The following is a 25,930-nucleotide window of genomic DNA, read 5'->3' as shown; positions in this document are numbered from 1 at the left end:
GCAGCTCACCCCAGTGTAGAAGCCACATTTCATCTCCTTTAGGATGTGTGTAGATACACACATGCAGCATTCTTTCAGAAGCATCATTTTCAGATGTTTCAAAGCTCCTTAAGAAGTGCTCCTGACTTCCTTCTAAATTGTCACTTTGCCTATGCAATGTCTCTGGAACGGGCATTCCCCGATCACCATAACCACACCTTAGCTTTTATTAAAGAATGATCACATCACATTAAAGCTACTGTAACATTTCAGAGCACAGGACCCCTTTGTCAGGCATGCCTGATCCTTCATCACATGCTTGACGAAGGGGTCCAACTCGGCTCCAATGTGATCATTCTTCAATAAATGCTTCAAACGACACTTGATTTTCTGTGGTCTACTGGCAAATATCTGCATTACTCACCCCATCTTGTTACATTATGGCATATAAAAATGTAGTACATTGATCTTGCAGTTCCTTACCATAACCAGCAAACCAGTAAGTACAGTCACATAAAATTTGAGCAATAGAATGAACAACTTTATTATAGCAGAAAATGAAAATGCACTCACAAACTGAGCTGGAATTAGGTGCTTTGCAGAGGCCGTGTAGACATCCTCTGCTTGAGATTGGCCCACATGCCTTGGCCAATGGTACAGTTGACAGTCAGATGATGATTGGATATTGGGATTGGCATGAACCCAGACCTGCTCAAAGAGATGACAGTCAGTCTTGCCGAGAAGGTTGTTTTTTCCTCTCTCTTCAAGGTAATTTCTATAAAGTGTTTTGGGGGTTCCCCCTTTGCCAATATTAGAGGTTTTTGAAGCTTACAGTCTTTATAAAAAACTTTGCCATAGTAACTACCTGGAAGGAGATACTCTAAAAACATTTTGGCAATGTAGATGCCGCTAATATCTTTTTGAGCAGGTCCTGGTTCACACTTATCCCAACATCCATTCATCATTCGGCTGTCAACCCCACTGCTCCCAACAATGTATGGGTAAGTCAGAAGCAGGGGGTGCCTACGAGGGCACTACTAAATGTTTAATTAAAGCTGTTTGGGAGTGCACTTTAATTTTCTGCTTGAATAAAGGTGTCTTTTTTTTTTTTTTTTAGCAAGAATTTGTGCACCCTTTACTCTTTTTATATTAATAGAATTATTGGCTTCCTTGGTCATGATGTGGCACTGCTATTTGCTATTATACATAGTGCGTTGATTCTGGATTAATATAATGAACTTCAATTATTATTATTATTCTCATTTTTTTAACTGGTAATTTTCTTGTGCATGAAGCATACAATCTGCCATTTTGGAAATTTGGTAGTTGAGCCACATGCACAACTTAAATTATGAACATACTCTTAAAGGCAAAGCTCCAGTTTCTCCATTTCTCCTTTCCATGGGTCTAGGTATACTCCTGGCTGTGGCCACAAAACCATTTAGGTCCTATTTTTTCAATCGCGTTTAGGCTCCCCTACTATTGCTACAGGGGAGATATAACTGTCTGCCTAATGCTGCTAATGGGTTTTCCTTACACTGTCTCACATTCACTGTCTCGCACAGTGAGCTGTAAAAGGCAGAACGTCTTATGTGACATGTGGCCTCTATGCAGATGTGCACCTCAGTGACAGGTGACCCCCTCCAACCTACAGAGGGGATTATGGAAAGAAGAACAAAACTGTCATGTGACCTTAACTTTTTATTCAGTTCTTAGGTCTTTTACTATGATAAACATTGATCTTTAACCACTTCTGGACCAAAAGGTTTTACACCCCTTAATGACCAGGCCATTTTTGCGATACAACACTGCATTACTTTAACTGACAATTGCACGGTCGTGCGACGCTGTACCCTAATAAAATTGATGTCCTTTTTTTTCCCACAAATATAGCTTTCTTTTGGTGGTATTTGATCACCTCTGCGATTATTTATTTTTTTTTTTTTTGCGCTATAAACAAAAGATGAGCGACAATTCTGAAAAGAAAACAGTATTTTTCACTTTCTGATATAAAACCTTCCCAATAAAAAAAAATAAAAAAAACATATTTTTTCATCATTTTAGGCCAATATGTATTCAGCTACATATTTTTGGTAAAAAAAAAATCCCAATAAGTGTATATTGATTGGTTTGAGCAAAAGTTATCGCGTCTACAAACTAGGGGAAAGATTTATGTCATTTTTATTTATTTATTTTTTTACTAGTATTGGCGGCGATCAGCGATTCTTAGCGGTACTGCGACATTGCAGTGAACAGATCGGACACCTAACTGACATTTTTTACACTTTTGGGGGGACCAGTGACATTACTACAGTAATCAGTGCTAAAAATATGCACTGTTACTGTACTAATGACAATGGCAGTGAAGGGGTTAACACCAGGTGCGATCAAAGGGATAAACCCCCGGGGGTGCTTTCTAACTGTGCGGGAGATGGGCTTGCTGAATGAACACAGAGACCTGTGTTCCTAAATAGGAGGAACACAGGATCACAGTATCCCTGTGTTCATTACTGACAGAACAGTGGTCTGCCTTGTTTACAACGGCAAACCGCCGTTCTGTCTCCACGGGGAGCGATCGCGGGTGCCTGGCAGACATCGCGGCCACCGGACCCGCTGATTGGCGCCCCCCACTACAGTTACGTCGTTTCACGGGACAGAGCCGACTTGCCGTAGTATGTGTACTGCTGGTGGTTGGCAAGTGGTTATACAGGGCCACGAATTTGTATTTTATGAGATAACTGGAGTTATGCTTTAAGTTGCTGGGGTTACTGAATGATTCCTCAACATAGCCGAAGGAGCACAGTATTAACCGGTTGCCGACTGCTCACAGTATATTTACTGCGGCAGTCAGCCCCGGCCAGGCAGAGTGACGTAGGTCTACGTCGCTCGCCTGTCACTCCTTTTAGAGCCAATAGCGGGCGAGGCGCGCGCCCGCCGAGGCTCGTTCACAGAGGAGTGCGGGCGTGTGACAGGCTGACCCGATGTCTGCCGGTCACACTACGATCGCCGGTACAGCGGGAGAAAGACAGAGCGGCTTATGTAAACAAGCCGCCTGTCATTCTCCCCTGTGTAAAAATGAAGATCAGATGGTTCTACTATGTAGAACCGTTGATCTTTGTTTTTACACTAGGAGACCTGTCCCCCTACAGTTAGAATCACGCCCCTAGGACACACTTAACCCTTCCCTGTCCAATACAGTTAACCCCTTCCCTGCCAGTGTCATTTTTGCAGTAACAGTGCATATATATAGCACTGATTACTGCAGTAATGTCACTGGTACCCCCAAAAGTGTCAAAAATGTCAGTCAAGGGTCCGATCTGTCCGCCGCAATGTCGCAGTACCGCAAAAAAATCGCAGATCGCCGTCATTACTCGTTAAAAAAAACACCAAAAATGACAAAAATCTTTCCCTTTGTTAGTAAACGCGATAACTTTTGCGCAAACCAATCAAAATACGCTTTTTGCAATTTTTTTTACCAAACATATGTAGCGTAAAACAATTTGGCCGAAAATGTTAAAAAATTTTGATTTTTACATTTTTTTGGGGGGAAATTTCATATAAAAAAAAGTGAAAAATATTGTTATTTTTGCAAAAATTACGCTCTTTTTTTGTTTATAGCGCATGATCAAAAAAATCGCACAGGTGATCAAATACCACCAAAAGAAAGCTCTGTTTGTGGGAAAAAAAGGACCTGAAATTCATTTAGGTACAGCGTCGCACGACCGCGCAATTGTCCGTCAAAGTCACGCAGTAAAAAATCGCAAAAAACCCCCTGGTCAGGAAGGGGGTAAAATCTTCCGGGGCTTAAGTGGTTAAATGAGGTAAGTGTACACAGGGAAAAATCACACTTCTTACAAATCAACAACAAATTTGCTGGCTATACCCAAAAACATTATACTGTACTTTGGTAATAAACGTTGCTGCTCTGGGTTCCATGGTGTCAGGTAAAGTCTAAGTAAAGATTACATGGTCTCTCACTACTGTGTGCAATGTGGGTGTTTGACATCATTTTAGGCATTTGAGAAGTCTGGGCCTTATCAGTAAGATAAGATGATCAACCGGGAGCAAACTCAGCTAATGTACAGGACAAATACAGCTGCACACATAATTGCAAATGACACACAGAAAATTTGATTTCAAAAGTACGCTTTAATAAAACGATTAAGCTGTTCATGTCTACATGCTTATGTAAAAAATAATAAAAAGCTGTAGACTCTCCCCTAATAGAAATATGGAGTCTGCCATTGCTGAATTTCACATAATGAAACTGGTTGCCTGGCTGTCATGCTGAGTCACTAACTCAAAACAAGGACACAGGGTCAGCAAAACAGCCGTGCAATTAAAATGTTCAGAAAAGGTTCAACAATGACTTTATTTCTCTTAGGATGGGCTTCCTATAACACCATACCTGTACATGGTGGATGGCTATGATCCAAAGAATACAAAAAGACATCAAAGAGTGGATTAAAGCAATATCTATTTGCTGAATTAGTGAAAAAGTCCATAGACATACTACAATGTATGTTACAATGTTACATTGTGTTACAAAAAGGTAACAGGCACTGCAGCATTAATTGTTGGCATTATATAGTTCAGCTAAAATATACACATCATAGAAAGTACTTATACATAGACAATATCACTGGGATGTGATCACAAAGACATTTTATGATTCAACATCATTTTTGAGCAACAATATCCTGTGCCAGTCAGAAGGTATGTAGATTTGAACAGTGCTACATAGTGCATTGAGAACTTTGCAAAAAAAAATATATATATTATTTGTCCAATGGCTTTGCGTTAGACTGCATGGGTGCTCACCCTGCGGCCCTCCAGCTGTTGCGGAACTACAAGTCCTATGAGGCATTGCAAGGCTGACAATAGTTACAAGAATAACTCCCAAAGGCAGAGGAATGATGGAACTTCTAGTTCTGCAACAACTGGAGGGCCACAGGTTGAGCGCCCATGCGTTAGAGGAAATATATTGGCTCTAAACTGGTTTACAAGTCTTGCTTTGTGTTCATACAGACTATACAACATAAACATTTTTCAGCAGACAACAACGATCATGAGGACTCCTTGACATGAAGTGTTCCCAAGCAGCGATAAAGGAACCAACAACACAAACCCAAGAAATTCTGCAACTCCTGATCTACTTCACAAATGCAGTGTGGAGCAATGCTGATCTTCTCACTTTAGTCTATTCTAAGTCATTATCTACAACAAATATGCAGGTAGTGAAGAACCCCTGTGATGTATACTTGTTTCAGATCAGTGACTTTAAACAGAGAATCAACATTTCATTCAGAGAGCTTTTTTTCAGAATGGGATTACCTATGACAGTCTAATCTTCTTTCATGAAAAATGTCATTACAAGCATAGTCTTAAATTTTCTTAAACATTTAATATTATAAGACAGGACAGTAGGGCTCCAATCACACTTGTAGGACTCCATAGTTGCGCTGACTTTGGAGTACAACTTTAATGCAACTTTGGATGAGTGTAACTTGGATACGACTTTGGCTTTGACCAGTGATAATTGACAACTGTTGCATCGTATAGCATTCAGGTACGACTTTAATGCAACTTTTGAGGGTTAACATTGAAGTCTATGGCCCTCAATTTGTATGAAAATCAGACCAAAGTAGTGCATAAACTATGAAAAAACAGGAAAAAATGGGACTTTAATTGAGGAACAACTGGACATAAAAATGAATACTGTATTTTATTCAATAAATATACATGATGTAAAAACACTGTACAATATACATATACAGAGGAAAAGCACACAGTAGATACAATAATACATCCAAAATAAATACAATATTTCTAGGACCAAAAATGGATCACTCAAGAATACAATAGATATGTTATGACATGAATTCACTGTGTGCTCACATTCTTTACATATATTGGGATTTTGCTAAACCATAAATTTTGAGTAATTTGTAGGCTCGACGCATTTCATGGACCTCCGTCCATTCATCAGGAGCTTGAATATATATCTAAAAACTAATGAGAATGTGGGTTGTATTAATATACTAAAGTAAATTGTAAGCCAAAATAAAAAGTATGTTGGAATGGACAGCTACCGTAGGCAGTGTCATGGATTCACGAGCCATCCAGTCTGGAAAAAAGAGACCGAAGTGAAACCTGGATGGCTCGTGAATCCATGACACTGCCTAAGGTAGCTGTCCATTCCAACATACTTTTTATTTTGGCTTACAATTTACTTTAGTATATTTAGTATATCTACTGTGTGCTTTTCCTCTGTATATGTATATTGTACAGTGTTTTTACATCATGTATATTTATTGAATAAAATACAGTATTCATTTTTATGTCCAGTTGTTCCTCAATTAAAGTCCCATTTTTTCCTGTTTTTTCATATGTTTACACATAGGGATGGAGGCAACTGTACATCTTTATATGGCAAACCATTATCCCCCTTTTTTCTAGTGCATAAACTACTTTAAAGTTGCTGCAACTTTAAGTTGCACATATATGAATGGTTATCATTGGAAAACATGGGGTATGACTTGTCATCTGACTTTGATGTCCAAAGTTGCATGACAAGTCACACAAGTGTGAATGGAGCATACAATGTTCAGCTTTGCAGTATTCATCCCAATCTTGTTTGATTATACCTGTTATTATATCTCATATCATCTGAGAAAAGCTCACATATCGGTCTATAGTTTCTTATGACAGCAAGTATAAATGTTTCCCAATAGGCACAGTAGATAAGTCAGGAGTCTGAACAGCTATAACTGAAAGTATGTGATAAAAGCCATTCATGTTTTTTGACTTTGCCTTAAGGATAGAGCTATGCTGTAAGTAATTAGCTTTTCTCTACTTTTATGTGTCATTGCTTAAAAAAATCAATCTTTTTATATAAATACACTGCTCAAAAAAATTAAAGGCACACTTTTTAATCAGCATATAGTATCCAGCCAATAAAACTCCTGGGATGGTGATCTGGTCAGTTAAGTAGCAGAGGGGGTTGTTAATCAGCTTCAGCTGATTTGGTGTTAATGAAATTCGCAACAGTTGCACTAGATCGGCAACAATGAATGGCAACAGGAATGGTTTTACAGGTTTGAGGCCACTGACTGTTTTTTCCTAGTTTTGCATTTGACTAGGGTCACTGTCACTACTGGTAGCATGAGTAGATACCTGGACCCTATAGAGGTTGCAGTCCAACTCCTCCAGGAAGGCACATCAATATGTGCCATTGCCAGAAGGTTTGCTGTATCTCCCAGCACAGTCTCAAGAGCATGGAGGACATTCCAGGAGACAGGCAGTTACTCTAGGAGAGCTGGACAGGGCCGTAGAAGGTCCTTAACCTATCAGCAGGACCGATATCTGCTCCTTTGTGCAAGGAGGAACAGGATGAGCACTGCCAGAGCCCTACAAAATGACCTCCAGCAGGCCACTGGTGTGAATGTCTCTGACCAAACAATCAGAAACAGACTTCATGAGGGTGGCCTGAGAGCCCGCTGTCCTCTAGTGGGCCCTGTGCTCACTGCCCGGTATCGTGGAGCTCGATTGGCATTTGCCATTGGACACCAGAATTGACAGGTCTGCCACTGGCACCATGTGCTTTTCACAGGTGAGAGCTGGTTCACCCTGAGCACATGTGACAGATGCGAAAGGGTCTGGAGAAGCCATGGAGAACGTTATGCTACCTGTAACATCATCCAGCATGACCAGTTTGGTGGCAGGTCAATAAAGGTCAAGGGAGGCATATCTACAGAGGGAGGCACAGACCTCTACAGGCTAGACAATCTCACCCTGACTACCATTAGGTATCAGGATGAAATCCTTGGACCCATTGTTAGACCCTAAGCTGGTGCAGTGGGTCCTGGGTTTCTCCTGGTGCATGACCATGCCTGACCTCATATGGTGAGAGTATGCAGCCAGTTCCTGAAGGATGAAGGAATTGATACCATTGAATGGCCCCCATGCTCGCCTGACCTAAATCCAATAGAACTCTTCTGGGACATTATGTTTCGGTCCATGTGGCGCCGCCAGGTTGCACCAAGTCTGTTCAGGAGCTTAATGATTCCCTGGTCCAAATCTGAGACAAAATACCCCAGGACACCATCCGTCGTCTCATTAGGAGCATGCCCTGACCTTGTCAGGCATGCATGCAAGCACGTGGGGGCAATACAAACTAATGAGTACTGTTTTGAGTTGCTGCAATGAAATTTCAGCAAAATGAACTAGCTTGCTGCATCATTTTTTCACTTTGATTTTTGGGGTGTTTTTGAATTCAGCCCTCTGTAGGTTGATAATTTTAATTTCTATGAAACGATGTGGCATACTTTCATTCCTAACATGTTACCCATTCCATATCAGTATAGATATCCAGCATGATCTGATGTGTTTCAAAGTGTTCCTTTCATTTTTTTGAGCAGTGTATATTAAACTGTGGCTCTCCAGCTATTGATAACTATTGCTATTGCTGCAAATGCACTGTGAGACTGGGTTCTCTTCCCAGGTGGGAGCTACAGGTTGTCATTAAGATCACAGTTTTTCCCAAATAGCAGGTTTACATTTGATGCTGATTTCTCTTATCAAGGACAGTGTTCTGTCGTCCCTTCACACAGAGAATGCATGTACAGGTACTATATACTGTCATAGTCACACTTTCCATACACTTTGCACCAATGCCTAACCAAGAACAAAAAAAATATAATGCCCTCAGAAGCTGCAAAGCAGAGTTCCCAGCATAGCCCAACTCTCCATGACCAGGAATTGCAACTCAAAGTTTTGTGTGGGTGGTTCAAGCCATGTTTTACCATATGGTGGGGTAGGGCCTTAGGCCGAACAAGATTAGAGCCCTTTTTTAAAATGAAGAAAACTTTTTCTTTTCAGCTTTTTTTTTATATCAAATGATGTATTTTTCCTTTAAATCAATCCCTGGTATATAGCTGGCCAACATCTACCTTTAGTATACTGTACATTGATATGCTTTAGGTGATGGACTAAATTGGCAGAATAATTTTAAAATTACAGCTAGTGAACAAAATAGGTGTGTTACTCTTATCCTGAATGTATTCATAGGCATCTGATTGCAAATATACAAGGATGCCTACTCAATCAAGCCACCTCAATCTTTTGTCCCATTGACTTCACTTCCAATGCACATTCACTCTAGCCCTAGCCTAGAATATCCCCTCATAACACATCCTTCCACAATCATTTTGCAACTTTCGTTTTCTTTTCAGTAACGTCTGTTCACCTGCATTATGTTCATAACACTAGTGCTATTTTAATACATAAAAGAAATGTATCTTGTATACAGCTGTTGCATGTATTTCCATCCCATGTCTTCTAGCAGGGTTGGTAGTAATAGTTGGTTAAACCAGGACATTTCAGCCAAGTCTTCACTTTGCTTCACCGTAGAATCAGGGTCTTCCGCTGAGAAACTTTTAGGTTGAGCTGAATTGCCTGTGAAGGTTCTCATTTATTCTGGTCTTGGTATATCTAGTAACAAGGTACACACATTGAACTGGACTAGTTCCATAATGTTGAAGATGTTTCGCAGCTTGGCTCAGCTGCAAAACCTCTTCAACATTACGGAACTAGTCCAGTTAATTGTGACTAACTACTACTAGATATATCCAGCTGCACTTTATAATCTTTCCATCTCCAGTCTAGTCTACCTGGTGGTCTCCTCTCATTTGGAAGTGATTGAACACCTCCACCAAGTGCCTTCTAGGTGGCATCTGAATAGGACACTCAAGCCAACACAACTGGATGCCAAAATATTTGGTAACATTTCTTATTCTTCTATGGATAGTACAGACATTGCTCAGGTTCTTGTAGAAAGGAGTGTATAGCATTCTGAATGTAAAGCAATAACAACCTAGTATTATCTTTACTAGTAATACTTTTGCTCTGTGAGTACTGTCAGATTTTGGCACAAATATTACTTATTGTCAAACATTTATGGACCTATCCTTGGCATAACTTCGGAGGGCATGGCTGCTACCAGGCCAATGAGATCGCCTGGTGTGTCATCCCATCACATAATGTATATGCAGATAAACAGTATGAAATTAATATATCATGCATATCACCTTTCTTATGCTTCCCTTTTTCCATTCAGTTATCCGCTGTTTGAGTATGCAATAGGCTTATTAGGTTTAAATAAAATGAGTATTAGACTTTATTCTGAGATATTAGAAGGTATTCAGATTTTAAACCAGGGCTCCAAGGCTTTTATTTGGCCTCTGGACCTAAGTTTAATGATCACATAACTTAGACTTAGCATTTAATGTTTAAATTTAAGCTTATATTTCATTACAATTTACATTTAGAATAATCGTAACATCTTAGATCGTGTTTTCTTTCAATGTGATCTTAGAACACATGGCTGCTTTGCTCTCTTTTGTTCCTCATGTGACTGGAGAAGGGTCACCTTTTCTATAATACTGTTGAGGTCATATGTAAATACTTTAATCAGGCCTGGTATCAGCAGCCTATAGCTGGCCGTATGCGTCCACGCACAGGGCTACTGGGAATCTGACAATCAGGTCAACGAAGACATTGCAGGCAATTATCTCAAGTATGCTGTAAACTGAACTGGGTACATGATTTTAGAGTTGCTGGGTAACACTGAGACCAGTTCACAGTTTATTACACCAGTTTTTTTAGATCCCATAGAGGAGATGAGACATCAAAGGATTTTTTTTTCCTTCAAGGACTTGTCTTGAGTCACTTTCCCCTTGAAGGATGTCACAAGGTCATTGGATGACAGGAGCTGAGCGATCGTTGGTAACGGTCCTCTTCAGTTTAACATGAGCAAATGGGTTGCTTCTTTGAAATGAATAAACAAAGAGGTTTTAAAGAGACTAAAAACAATAAAGGACTATACATTTTCAAATTACACAGCTTTAAGCAAAAAATCTAACATGGAGGCAGTGGCAATAGTGGTAGGAAAAACTTTTTGGGGAACGGTAAGAGGCAATTTTTGCTTCTGGCCATACTGTATATGGTCGCAATTGCCCGTTTAATCTACACATCTCTTATGATTGCCCATTTGTTGTATGCATATTGTCATAATTGCTCACATATTGTCACAATAGCACAACCACGGCGCTACCTGCTTGTTTGCTCCTGTCTAAATTGGCCCTAGTATGTGTATGTACTGTATGTGAGTTAGAGACCTTAGATTGTAAGATCCTTGAGGGCAGGGACTGATGTGACTGTATAATACATGTTGAAGCAGGGTAACCCTGTGCTAATATGTAATATGGTGGTTTACACCAGATTTTGTAGGAAGCAAGCCCACTGATGACACAGGTGTGTGCTGGCTTCATATTAGAGCCAGAGATAGAGCTCAGAGCCCCACCCTCCTGAGGGAGGCCAGTGTGTGTGAAGGGAACTGTGTGAGGTGCTGTAGTGCACAATGGTGTCCAGCTCAGAACAGAGGAAGGCCCAAGCCTAAAAGAAAGTCCTTATGGGACAAGAGCAGCAAGGAAGCTGTGGAGAAAGTCCATGAGGGACAGAAACAGCTAGGATGCTTCAGAGCTGAGGTGCAATGTCTGTGCATAAACACTAGGATGTGCTTCATGGTCATGGGGACAAGGGCCTCTTCCCGACAACCTTGGGCGGTGGTTGTTGGGGTCCTCCCGGCAGAGTACTTATAGGAATCTGGAAGCCCCCTTTAACAAGGGGGCTTCCAGATGTATTGGGTACATAGTACCCCTACTCATTCACCAAAAAAGTGTACAAAAGTAATAACCACACGAGACAATTTTTGACAAATCCTTTATTAAAAAAATAAAAAAATGGTGTCCCTCAATGTAAATCCATCTCCAATCATGCCGCCTGCCGACCTGAAAGATAGAAAAACGCTCTCGCTTCCTGGGAGGACTTTTGCCGTATGTCGGCTCCGCACTTTGACATTTTTTTATATAGGCAAAGGGCCGGGCCACTGGGTGGCATAACCAGGTGGTCCCGCCCCTTGTCTATATAAGAAATGTCAAAGCGTGGAGCGGACAAACAGCAGGAGATCATCTGACGTCACGCGGCCCTGAATGACGATGGACTTAAATTGAGGGACACTATTTTTTTTAATAAATGATTTGTCAAAAACTTTCTCATGTGGTTATTACTTATGTACACTTCTTTGGTGAATGAGTAGGGGTACTATGTACCCAATACATCTGGGTGCCCCCTTTTTAAAGGGGGCTTCCAAATTCAGATAAGCCCTATGTCCACAGACCCCAACAAACACAACCCAGGGTTGTCAGGAAGAGGCTCTTGTCCCCATCAACATGGGGTATGGTTAAGGAGAGGGCGCTAGCTCACCCCCCTCCTTTGCTGACCTGCCAGGCTGCATGCCCAGATAAGGGTCTTATGAAATTCGGGGGACCCCACGCCATTTTTTTTTTAAATTTTGGCGTGGGGTTCCTCTTAAAATCCTAGTATTGACTGGAGGGGGGACCGTATGCCGTTTTTTTCTTTATTTATTTATTTTTTTCAATAGACACTTTACAGTTTTTTAATTGATGCATATCCCCCAGTGCAGAGCCCATACCCCGGTATCCCTTTAATGGCCAATTAATTGCATATAAGCCTTCAAAATGGGCACTTTTGCTCTTTCCTGTTCAGCTCCCATAGATTTCAATAGGTTTCTAAGTTCAGGTTAGAACATTTCCCCTGTTTTGGAGTTCTCCTGTGAACCGAACAGGGGGGTGTGTGGCCCATCCCTACTGACTACACATTGTACCAAATTGACTGATTGCTGTATTGTATACAATTGTCCATATGGAGCCAACTTATTTTCTGGATAGCCATTTTTTGAGTATGTATTGTGAAGTTACAGCAGATGATCATTTTACTATTATGTAGTCCCCAGTCCCTATCAGAGCACGCCACTACTATCCCTAAGTTTTGCCATGAAAAACAAACTACACCACAACCCTTGAATTTTATGTTACTTAGCATGCCATTAACATCCCTGTGTTTCTCTGTGGTGCACTATATGCACCACTATTAAAACCTTTTTTACTTTACAGTAGAACAGGTTTTTTTTTTTTTGGCGGCTCTCTACACGTGCTGCTATAAAAACCTAAATCCTGGTTTGCGCTTACCTGGAAGGAGATGATGCGGGGCTTCCAAATTCATTCGCTAACTGAAATAGAGAATCAAATATAATATTGTTGCTTGTAAAACACCAGCTGCTTTGCACATTTTTTAAAATTATTTTTTTAGCTAAAAAAGAAAAGCTAAACCTGAGTATTACCTGTAGCTTGCACTACCGATTTTTTTTCCGCTTACTTTTTGTCCTGATGTCACAGCCACAGAAAGTGAAAAAAAAAAATCCCCCCCCCCCCCCCCCCAAAAAAAAAAAAATAGAGTTAGGCCTAAACGCTTCAGTTATAAATTTGTATTAAGAAAAATACAATAGGAGGAATTGAACACCCATGTGAGACACCAAGGTATATGGGTAAGTGCTAATAGTAGTAATAGGGGTAGTCACATTTTAACTTGGACTGTAATGATGAAGACATTTTGCTTCTCATCCTTCCAGGCTCTCCAGTTCTTGAGTGTCAGGGACATGAAAACCCAAAACTGAAAGAGTTGCTTGGATGAGAGGGGAAATGTTTTTAACGTTACAAAACAAGTTCCGCTGAATGTGACCAACTATCTATACCTTGACCTGGCGAACTGAGAACCTTCAACGACAAACAAAGCGTGAATAAGTCTATCACACGTCATCTATAAATTAAATATCACTTCTGGTTAGATTGACCATTTAACTTGTGATTACTGGAAGAAAACATACCTGCACCAGGTCCGGACTGATCATGCTGTACGGTCGCTGGCGGAAGGTGCTTGTACGTGGTGAAGGTTTGTATCTTATTGCTTCTAGCCGAACATTTTCAGACTCAGGGATGGTAACTCCAACTTTGTCCAGATTTCCAGTGCTGCTGCTGTTTAATTTACTAAGAGGAAAACTGCAAACCCAAATAATAAATAACATGTAATATATGGCAACAGAGATTTAGCAGGCAAGAAATATGCTCACTAGATTTACCAATAAATGCGTTACTAAGTTTAATCAATGCCCCCGTAACAATCATTGCTTCCAGACATCAGGTCATGTAAATGCAAGCTCAGGAATGATAATAACCATTGCAAGGATTGGAAAAGACCATTATTATGCAAGGATAGCCTCTAAAGTGCTGGAAAACCTCTGGGAGAATTCAGGTGTGTTCAAAGCATAAAGCTGACTGACTCAAGGAAAGTATCAAGCCATCTTGCAATGGTGGTGCAGCAATTACAAGCAAGCAGTGTTAGATTTCTGACCAAGCTTTGTTCTCAGTGGAAAAATTGTTGATACATGACCAACCCAGAGAAATAAGAGAAATATGGTGATGACTGGAATATTCAGCAACTAAATCACTCTTGCAGCCTACAGTATGTTATCCCAATGGAACATTAATCATCAGCCTTGGTTGATCAATTCTTCCCCTAAATATGGTGGCCAGGGGTTCTCTGCACAGACCACATATTGCCCATAAATACTACTTAGATATTGTAGCTATTATCTTTTATATTTGGATACCTTACAAAAACCCTGCACCTTGCCCATTCAGAACAACTTGACAAGGTGTCTTTAAAACTCATCTCCCAACTCAGTTACTCAACATCGTAGCAATCCAGCGACACTCCCTAATCTGTCCCAGCCACTGCAAAATACCACATGTTGATTGATGTAAAAGCGTACAGACAGCAATGACATCCCCCCCATTGTCATGTGACTGGGATTTGCATGGTGATTGGTTACAAGGCCAGAGAACTGCTTCATTGGAAGGTATCACATCATATTTTGCGGCGACTACATAAGGGGTGGTTGGGGGAGCACTTTGAAGTGTGTATAACTGGGTAGGTCCTGCCACTTTGTTCCATGTGCAGTGTCCGGAGTTTCATGTGCAGTGCGCACCCGGCTGTGAAGCCGCAAGCTGTAACAGCCGGGTGCCCACAGTAGTGATACCAGCGCCTCGGGAAGAAGACTGAGAGAACCGAGGCTCATCCTGGCCGCACCGCTGGACCATGGGACAGGTGGGTGTGTGTTTATTAAAAGTCAGCAGCTAAACTTATTGTAGCTGCTGACTTTTAATAAACACAAAAGCCAGTGAAACTCCGCTTTAATGATTGGGGTTAGCAGCATGGATCGGCACCTAGACCAACGTCTCAGTGAGCCACTTAGAGCCTGAGCCGGCCGCTCCCACCCCTTCCACAGCCCAGCGCTCCAGTGAAGTGGGAGGGGGGGGGGGGGGGGCAGAGCAGACAGTGGTCACTGACAGTCACCAGCTGTCTGCTCACAATTCACTGAGAACGGAGAGATCAGCAGTTTTGTTTACTTAGTTCTCAGTTTTAGATCCGGCAGGGCACAGTTGCAGTTTCGGATCGATGCTGCATCCACCTAGGTGAGTATGATTTAAAAATCTCTTTAAATGCACAGTGCATAGCCTTTACCCCTATCCACAATTTAAAGGAATGGATAAAAGAACCATATGGGTAATGGTCATTCGTACTGTCAAATGTATTTTCATTACAGTGAAATTGCCTACCAGACTTATTTTTAGATATGACCTGCATTGAAGCGGAGTTCCACTGGCTTTTGTGTTTATTTTTAAACCCTTACATATACCCAGTAAAGTGACTGGCCTCATATGAAACACAGATCCTCCTTCATAAGTTGTACCTGTTTATCTGCAGTCTTCTTTTCTCTACATTCATTCAAAGTCCAGAATTTTTAAAGCGTGTCTGAGCGTTCAAAAAAAGGGGGCAGACAGCAGAAATTACACTCTGCGGAGATCAGTGAGGAGAGCTCCGAGAGCTGATTGGAGGGAAGGGACACCCCCCCTCCACACAGCACACAGGAACAGAGCTGAGGCTGCCAATGAGCTGGAGGTCCCTTTTTTCTCTTGGTGTCAGGAAACCTTGTCAGAAGTGACTCATGCTAATAGCAGAGGAATTAAAAAGCAAACAGAAATGACACTTAGTGGTCCTAATAGAATGATATGATTTTCTCATAATTCATGTCTGAGGTTTACAACAGCTTTAAGGCATGGCATAACACTTTTTAGGTTAGTCTGACACAACATACTCTGGCAAGTTTAGGAGTATCCAAAAGTGATCAGAAGACATAAAATAATAAGTATTGGTACTCACTTTGAGCCAAGTTTGTCTGAAGACTCTGACGGTGGAAGGGGACGAGTATAGGAAAATGGAAACCAACCTTTCCTATAAAAAGAAATAATATAAATAAAAACCTATTACTAATACCAATTTTGCAGCTGCTTAAATCTGTAGTGGGAGCACAGTTGACTTCCTATTGTCTCCTGCTCTTCTTGGAGGATTCCAAGTTGTTTACAGGCAAACTAGACATGTCTGGTACAACTGCCAAAGGAGCCACCTAGGCGATCATGATATAAGATTCTCAAACTCCTTCAGCTGGCACCTCTGGATTGAGTGTTAAAGGGCTGGAATCTCTGTCAGGTTTTATTACTGCCTGCAGCTACATTTAAGAAAAATGTCATTTACTTGTTCCGAAGACAATTCAACAAGACAATTTGGAGACAATTTTTAAAATTTTAGGTAGAACGCTGATGAGTTAGAATCTCCTAAAGTGAGGGTTAATGTCTCTGATGGGGACAAGGAAAGCAATATAATCCTGGTAAAGGTTTTAAATATTTACCTCTCTAGAATTAAGGCTAGAGTTGGGTTTGAATGTATAGATTTGGGCAGCCATCTCCATGTGGAAATTTTCACATTATTCCTATGTTTGCAGAGGTAGCAGGGACCGGAAATAATGGAAAATCTCTCCCATGGCAACACAAGCATAAACACAGTAGCAGACTAAGGAAATATTAGAACCTCTTACAGTGCATGCAAACCAGTTCTTGACCTGGCATCACAGGGATAGAATATAAGAGAAATCTATCCAATGGAGTCACAGAAAGAAATGTAAAAAATGTAAGATATTAAAGAAGTACAGCCAAAGCTTGTTTGGCTGTACTTCTTAGGAACACAGTTCGTTCTGCACTCCTTAGACATATTTTCAGCCAACAGCAGGCTTCACAGAACCAGCCCCTCTCAGCATGGGGAGGCAGAGCAGATAGCAGCGACTGACAATCACCAGCACACTGAGAACTGAGTGATCAGTGGTGTTTGTTCGCTCAGGTCCTATCTTAGAGCGAGCCGGCGGGGGACAGATGCAGCATCGCACCAATACTGCATCCACCTAGGTAAGTTATGAATCCTACAAGAAGAACTTCTCTTTTAACATTTAAGATAAAAGTCCAGGACCTAAAAATAACAAACACATATACTCACCTATGTGGATGCAGCATGGATCTGAACTGTAGCTGTCCTCCACTGGCTCTAAGTCCAAGAACTGAGCGATCAAAGACTGCTGATTGCTCAGTTCTTGGTCTTCAGTAAGCAGAGCCGGTGACTATTAGTCACTGCTCTGTGCTCTGCACCTCCAACACTCACGCTGAGAGGCTGAGCCAGCTGCCAGTTGGGCACCTGGGCATATCTTGACATTATTGTCTGAATCCCTGCAGACCCTGGAATGGCTCTGTGATGTCAGCTGACAGTGCACTTTAGCCTGCTGTTGGCTGAATCTGGGTCACAGGAGTGCAGAACTAAGTGCATCTCTGTGACCCACAGGAGAAGTATGGCTAAAAAAGCTTTGGCCATACCTCTCTTTTAAAGCAAAACAAGGTATCTTTTTTAATTTGTTCATCTGCAGCCACCAACTTTAAAAAATCCAAATGTAGTAACACACTTTAAGCAATGATATTCAGCATTTTGGATTTACAAACTTGCACATACAGTACAATTGCAATGAAGGGGTTGAATGTGGATGAATGTACGTATCTTGATGCCATGTCAAAAGGAAAACAAAATTGTCATAAAATAGTGTCAAAGGGGTACATTCTGACTTGTGATATTCTTTTATATTGTGTAGGCTAAACATATGGAGTTGTGCTAATTATAGAATGGCACTGTTATAAAAATAAAATGCATTTTGGTTCAAAAACATTATAACCTGGAAAAAAAACACATTCTGGGATCAATCACATCCCATTTCACCATACAATACTTTTGGGTGCTATCACCACTAAATAACACTAGAGGGCACCAACTGATTATTGATACTCTTATACAGAAAGTGATTCTTTACAAACTCACATCTGGAGTTCAGCAACACAAATGAGTAAAGCCACATTTTCTGCAAACAAACACTCCCATTTTAATAGGGGGTTCATGTACACAACTGTGAAAAAAGCAGCGTTTTTTTTTTTTTTTTCAGTAAACGTTTTTATATCTCTAAACACAGGTGGATTGTTTTCCATGGGTCCAAGCACACAGTTGGATAAAGCTCAGTAAACTTTTACTGAATTCAGATCCAGGAAAAAAAAAAGGAAAAATCTACATATGAAATTTATGTTATGCTGTACTCATGTAAACATTTGTACTAATGTTTACATGAGTGCAGCATACAGCGCAGGTGTACTCTACGGACGTGCAAGAGCCGCCTGTGTCCTAGCAACAAAGGATGCTAAGCATCAATAGACGCCCTCTTCCTAACAACGGAGGACACTCAGACATTACATGTATACAGCACTTTTTACAGTGAATCTTGCTGCTGCCTCCTGTGAGCAAAATCCCACATACTAGTTGCTGTATTTTCAGTCATGTGCCTGTACCCTTTAGTCGGTTCCTAAATTGTGTAAGTTTATCTTTTTGGTGAGATATTACCTGTAGAAACAATTTTAACATAGAAATTTGACATCTGCTGTTCAACCGTACCATTTGACAGTTTTTAATCACTTCAACATCGGGCCAATTCTGACACTTCTCTTCTACTTTTAAAATCTACATTTTTTGCAAGAAAATTACTTAGAACCCCTCAAGGAGACACTCAGATCCAGAGACTGAGGTAGTCTGTCCCACCTGGTCAGGATTTCCGCTTGAAGAGACCGGGTGTGAAACTGAGCAAAGGGTATCGCCTCGAAGGCCGATACCATCAACCCCAGGCACCGCATACAGGTCCTGAGTGACGAAGATGGTTTGTCCCTGAGGGGCCGATCTCGTCCTGTAAGGTCCGGAGCTTATCCTCCGGCAAGAACACCTTTGTCTGAGCAGAGTCCAGGACCATTCCCAGATAGGGAAGACGAACCGACGGCAACAAGGTCGACTTCTGCACGTTGATGGTCCATCCGAACTCCCGGAGCGTCTGTACTGTGGTGGACAGATCGCTCAGTAGGTCCTGGCGGACACTCGATCTTAGGAGGAGATCGTTCAGATACCCCAAGACCACAATGCCCTGTGCCCGTAGCAGGCCCAGAACAGGCGCCAGTACTTTGGCAAAGACCCTTGGAGCCGAAGCGAGACCGAAAGATAACGCCACAAACTGATAGTGGTCCTCCGCTATAGCGAACCGAAGGTACCTCTGGTGACCCTCGAAAATGGGGATGTGTAGGTACGCATCCTTCAGGTCTATAGAGGCCAGGAATTCCCCCGGACTCAGGGAGGCCGCCACCGAGCGGAGAGATTCCATACGGAACTTCCGAACACGCACAAAGCGGTTCAGCGCTTTCAGGTCCAGAATAGGACGCACCTTGCCCTCCTTTCTGGGCACAGTGAACAGATTGGAATAAAACCCCCGAAACCTGTCCCGATGAGGCACCGGGACAATTACCCCCTGGGCAAGAAGGTCCTGCACCGCTTGATGCAGGTCCTGCAGACGCCCTGGGGTCAAATAAAGATTTAAGGGAAAAAATCTGTCCGCCGGCCGGGAAAGGAATTCGATCTTGTACCCTGATCGAATGATTTCCTGAACCCACCTGTTCGGAATTCGGAGCAGCCAAGGTTGGAGGAAATCACGCAAACGTCCCCCCACCACTAAAACGGGTGAGGGCGCCCCTTCAGGAAGAGGCGGAACAGGCAGTGCCGGACTTCTGCTTGCCTGCCCAGGGCTTCTTCTGGCTACCCTGGCCCTTGAAGGGCTTGTCCTTGGTTTAAATCCGAAAGGCACGAAAGGACCCCTGATTGGGTCGAGAGGTGGAACCCCGCTTGCCACGAAAGGACTTGTTTTTCGGGTTCTGGGGCAGCATGGTGCCCTTACCCCCCGTGATGCCTTTCACCAAGGTATCCAAAGCCTCGCCAAAAAGGCGAGTACCTGCATAGGGAAAATCAGCAACTGTTTTTCGTGACGACTGGTCAGCTGACCAGCTCTTCAGCCAGAGCAAACGACGGTTAAGCACCGCAACACTAGATAGGCGTGCAACCAAGGGGGCCTCATTTAAGGCCGCATCGCACAAATACATGACTCCCTGGTGAATCTGGTCCACCATAGCCAGCGTGGCAGGTGGGGCAGAATCGGACACGAGGGTGCATCTAAGCACCTTAGTCCAATCCGCCACCGCCTGAGCCACCAGGACGGACGCAAAAACAGGTTTGAGCAAGGAACCCACCACCGTGTAGGAATGGCGGGCTAGAGACCCCAACCTCCTGTCCGTGGGATCCCGAAAAACCGGGGTATCCTCAGTGGGAACCAAGGTAGCCTTGTTCAAAATGGTCACAGTGTGATCCACCTGTGGAGGCACACACCATCTCGATTCCGTAGCCAGTGCAAAGGGATAAAGCAACTTAAACCGGCTCAGCACCAAACGGGCGTTTTAAGGTGCGCCACAGCTCATTTACCATGTAATGAAACTCAGCGGGACAGGGAAAAACCTGCGCCGACTTGCGGGTCCTGTGTGTACCAAAAGAGGACACAATGCCCGGAGGACTGGGCTCATCCTCCCAGTCATCACAGAAGAAATCAACTCATCCATGGTCGCGCGTTCCTCAGGCGACCCCGGGGAAGAAACATCAACCCCCTCCACCTCCGCCTCCCCCTCAGACCCCAGAGGGTCCAGGGATGAGCGCGACCCTGAAAAGGGCACGCCCACCACAGCAGCCACATCACCATCTGAATCAGAGGAGAAAGATAACCTGGGTCTTTTCCTAGCAGCACGTTCAGCCATCAGCACTTCCATTTTGGACACTAAAGACGCCACTACGGCGGCTAAATCAGGTATAACAGGGGCCCGAGCAGGACTGGGGTCCCCCACCGCATCTGTAGGGAATTTGCTGTCCTGAGATTCCATTGCCCAAGTTAGAAAATAACAGTGCAATAAAATGTACTGGCCCTTTAAAACTTCTGCGGAGTGCGCAGCCCACCGCAATATGTACAGTGCAAAAGACCCCCAAAAGGGGAAGAAAACTGAGCCAGAAATGACACAACAGAAGGTTATGGGAGAGACAGTCTGCAGAGCCCCACAGAGTGTTACCACATTGATCGCTGCTTCAAAGGAAAAGGAAGTGAGGTCATAAGAGGCTGAACTATAGCTGCAAAGAAACCCAGGGAAAACGGCTGCCCATAGGACTGAATGGGAGGCTTCGGGAAAATGGCCGCCGAACATGTGCTCGGAACGATCGTTCTGCCACACACCCCGTCTACACCCCCAGAAAAACACCGAAGTGACACAGGGGAAGGGGCCCCCCAAATATACACAGCACCGCAGTGCATGTATAAAATAGACCCCGTAGGGATCGCAACAGGGAGACCCACACCGGCACAGACATGGGGAACACACAGCAACACAGGACTGCCACCCCAGACAGAGGCCCCACACAGAAGTACTTACCTGTACCAGATGGCGTGGGGTGCCTCTCAGAACGGAAAGCCGCTGTCCTCATCTGACAGGGAGTGCCGTTAGCCAAGGACATTACACTGCAGTATCGCAGATGAGTCCAGTGAGGTAGCCACCTCACAGCTGCATCCCTGCTGCGAGCAGGGATCAGTCGTTCATAATGCCAGGACGAACCATGGCTGAATGCTCGATGGCGGGCTGGGAGTCCCTCTGACCCTCTGCCCTGGTCAGGGCGGTCAGTCCGAATCCCAGCTCCGCATGAATCCATCTTCATCCGAAGAGTCGACTAAAAACTGAAGCTGACAAAATAAACAGCTAGTAAATCAAAGAAAAAACTGACATTTTCAAAGAAAATTAAAGAAAAAATATTAGAAAGGCTGAGACTGTAGCCCCAGCACAGGGAAGCCTAACTACTCCTGACGCTAGGCAGAAACAAACTGAGTTGGGAGTGGTCACTGCAGGGGGGTATTGACTAGTGGGACAGCCCCCATGGGTGTGTATATGCAAATGCTTTTGTTCTTTTGACTAAGTCTTATGCCTAGCTACTCCTGCGGAGAGGAAGTCAATACCCAATAGTGATGACTTAGAGGAGGCGGCGACTGTCGGAGGATGTAAGAGAAAATGGATTTTTGATGGGATTGCTTTCATTCAGCGATCCTCATGGAAATCAGTATGTAAGTGTTTTGGCTTTTATTACACAATGCACTCCCTACAAGGATAAATGAGTCAGTGAAATTACCATGGCTAGTACACAGCCATAACTTACATCTTGGTGGCTTCATTCTCTCCATAGTGCCAGCCATCTCTGGCCTCTGGCACAAGTAGAAGGATGATATCCCCTTCCTGGAAGTTTAGTAAGGTGCTGTTCTCTGAAGCCACATGTGAGAAGATTGCTTGAACTCTACGTCGCTCCACACGAGGAGGTAAAACAGAGAGGGGGCTGATTCGAGGTAGGGTTTTATTTTCCACTAATCAAGGAAAAAAAATACCTGTTAAAACTCCAGCACTGTCATACTTTGCATATAGTACAGGACCATTATTACAATAATACTTACCCAAAGTGGCCAGTCTGTTCTCTGAGGCTGGTTTGCGTGGTATGGGTAAGGTGCATGAATACAATTCATTGGCCTTTGGGGTTGGGGGTGTGAGAGATGCTGGCGTTGAAGGAATTGGAGGGGCCACTTGATTGGTGGATAATGGGTCTATAGGAACAGGGTTTCCCATGTCACGAGACCCTCTTGTGCGATGAAGGCCCTCACCATTAGGAATTGGAAGAACTTCTTGAACAGACATTCTCTGAAATGTTTAAGAAATATTAATAACAAAAGAGTGGACAAGTTAAAGTACACCTAGAGGCTTTGATATCCAAGCTTCACAAAGTGACAAACCTAATTTACCTTCCCTGACTGAGCCAAATACTCCTTAACCTGTTTCACATGGTCCCCCTCCCAGACACTGCAGCTCCGGGTGAGGCTTTCAGTAATAGAGGCATTGCTGCCAATCGAGAAATCACTGCCAATCCAGATATCACTTGGTAGGACTAGGTGTGACCTAGCAGATAGACAGCACATAGACAAGCCAATATGCCTTGCCTCCTATAATACAAGTTCACGTCACAGCATTTCTGTGGTGCGTGGTGAAAACAAAAAACTAACAAAATTAAATAGCGCAATGCTCTGGGATTGGCGCATTGACACTGTGCCTCACAGCACACACCAGCAGCCACCATGATTTACTGTTGTGTGTGGGCTCTAAAATCCAACGGTGAAAAAGGCCGGTAAACCTTTTTAATAGACAATTCAGAAAATAATGACAGCGTATTTGTGCACCAATACAGGGCTGCTGTTAATAATCATGGCGCCCTGTACAGCCTTACTGATAGGGCCCCCCCCCAGTCCTGTCTACACCCCACACACCCCCTGGGGTGCAGCAAAACAGCGAAACTGACTTTACCCACTTACACCCTGAAAATGAAAAAAAGTCCCACTTCCTGGACCTCTCTGTTGAACTGATGCTGCCCAGGGGAATGTAATTTAAGCCTTGGTAAACAAGTAGGAGGGACTATGGACTAGTAAAATCCATTTATTCATATAGGAAGAAATGAACAATAAAGTTGCCCTGGGCCACCCTGTTTAGCTGATGAGGTCTGGGCCCAGTACAAAAGGACCAGTTGTACTGCCGAATCCATAGCTCCCAACTGTCCCTGATTTCAAGGGAATGTCCCTGATTTGGAACAAAGTCCCTCTTTCCTCCTCATTTGTCCCTCATTTTGGTCTGCTCTATATAATTGTATATAAAATGCACTTTTTTTAAGTATTTCCCAGTACTCAACATTTCATCCAATTTCTAAAATGCTGCATTTGAAAAATGTCAAAAGCCAATCTAAAATAATATTATTGGTAAAAAAAAAAGCACTTGTGGGTTTAACTAATCATTTTTTGTATAATTCTCCTTTAGGAGGGCGTAGCAGGGGGTGTGTCCTATGCCTACATACTTTTGTTAGTAGGTATCCCTCATTCCATTCTCAAAAAGTTGGGAGGTATGCCTTATCAGCAGCCCAATGCACTGTTTAGTGGAAGGCTATTTGGTTCTTTTTTAGCCCACCCACCCCACTATAATCTTGCCTTACACTTTGTCACTGGGCCACAAACCTTGTTACATAAAAGACATGTTGGCATATGCTGCATTGATGATAATCAACAGGTTAGAATAATTGTCTTTATGATTTTAGTCTCCATTTATGCTGTAACCAACAATTCTAAATGGAATGGATTACATGGCTCTGTCCACCATGATGGAAGTGAGAGATATAGATGGATATCTTCTGTGCAAAAGCTAAAGCTTACCTTAAAAAAAAAAAAAAAACATTCCTACAGTTTTAGTCCTGTGACTTATCTATAAAGAATATGTCCCACATCTTACAGTCACCTGGATCCTGGAGAAATATTTACTGCAGGAATGCATGTCCTCTTCCTATCTCCGAACTTCCAGTGCTGCAATGGTTAACAACTAGGGTTCTTCAGGCAAAAGAACGGTATAAATGGCCCCAAGGGAAAATGCCTCCTCCTCCTTCCTCCTCCATTGAGAAAAGTTTTTTCATTGGTTCAACTGCTTGTAAAATGATCTGTGAACTGGGGAGAGAATCCTGTGATTGATCAGATTCTCCCCCATTCACAGTGTAACCAATAAATAACTTCTCAATAAAGCAGAAGGAAGGAAGGAAGGGGCATGTCTCCTTGGGGCAATCTATACCATCGGTTTGCCTGAAGGCCCAAAGTTGTTAAAGTGTAGCTCCACCCACAAGGGGAAGCTCCGCTTGTCTGCCTTCTTCCCCCCCCCCACCCCCTTCCGCTGCCACATTTGGCACCTTTTGGAGGGGAGAGAGGGAGCCGGTATCTGGTTCTGACAGTCGAACTGAGCCAAACGTTTGCCCCCCCCTCCTTCCCCTGCAGCCTTCTGGGACACTTCTCTTAAATACGGAAAGGTTTCTTCACTGTGAACTAAGAGCTGTGAAAATGTGGAATAGACTCCCTCCAGAGGTGGTTCTGCCCAGCTCACTAGATTGCTTTAAAAAAGGCCTGGATTCTTTCCTAGGTGTACATAATATAACTGGGTACTAATATTTATAGGTAAAGTTGATCCAGGGAATATCCGATTGCTTCTCGGGGGATCAGGAAATAATTTTTTCCCCTGCTGTAGCAAATTGTAAATTGCTTTGCTGGGGTTTTTCGCCTTCTTCTGGATCAACTGTGGGTAAAGGATTGTGTATATGGGATTGTATGGTTGGGTTTTCTTTACTGTTTTTTGTTTTTTATTGGTTAAGCCAGCTGGGGTTGTGCCTTATTTTCAACCTGACTAACTAGGTAACTATGTTCACAGGTCCCAGAAGATTGTAGCCCATTCACAGTGCACTGTGCGCTTTGCACATGCGCAGTAGGAAACTGGCTGTGAAGCCGCACAGCTCCACTGTTGGTTTTCTTTAGTCAAGATGGCCAGCACTCGATAGCCGCTTAAAGAATTGGCTTGGGTGAGGACACTGCTAGATGCCTGGACAGGGTAAGTGTCCTAATGTTGAAAGTCAGCAGCTACAATATTTGCTCCTCTTTAACCATTGCAGGTTCAAAGACAGGAAGAGGAATGGAATCCTGGCACTGAAGCTTTCTACAGGATCCAGCTGCCTGCAGAACGAGAGACATCCTTTGTTAGGCCCC

At 43.0% G+C, this 25,930-nt stretch overlaps 1 protein-coding gene across 1 annotated transcript in view; it reads right to left on the bottom strand.

Moving 5' to 3' along the window:
- Nucleotides 1–9,504: 9,504 nt before the first annotated feature.
- LOC309567913 (BAR/IMD domain-containing adapter protein 2-like) overlaps nucleotides 9,505–25,930 on the bottom strand; it is a 252,556-nt gene continuing 236,130 nt past the window's right edge. Inside the window, exons 10-15 of the mRNA XM_082273449.1 lie at nucleotides 22,775–23,015; nucleotides 22,486–22,687; nucleotides 16,180–16,251; nucleotides 13,784–13,955; nucleotides 13,089–13,129; nucleotides 9,505–10,806 (exon numbers count right to left, since the gene is read on the bottom strand). Coding sequence (XP_082129575.1) covers nucleotides 10,734–10,806; nucleotides 13,089–13,129; nucleotides 13,784–13,955; nucleotides 16,180–16,251; nucleotides 22,486–22,687; nucleotides 22,775–23,015 — 801 coding nt within the window. The 3' untranslated portion in view covers nucleotides 9,505–10,733. The remainder of the gene's footprint in view (nucleotides 10,807–13,088; nucleotides 13,130–13,783; nucleotides 13,956–16,179; nucleotides 16,252–22,485; nucleotides 22,688–22,774; nucleotides 23,016–25,930) is intronic.

The sequence above is a fragment of the Pelophylax lessonae genome (assembly GCF_965119305.1).
Source record: "Pelophylax lessonae genome assembly, chromosome: 12".
NCBI classification, from domain to species: domain Eukaryota; kingdom Metazoa; phylum Chordata; class Amphibia; order Anura; family Ranidae; genus Pelophylax; species Pelophylax lessonae.
This window is presented reverse-complemented; position numbering and strand designations above follow the sequence as displayed.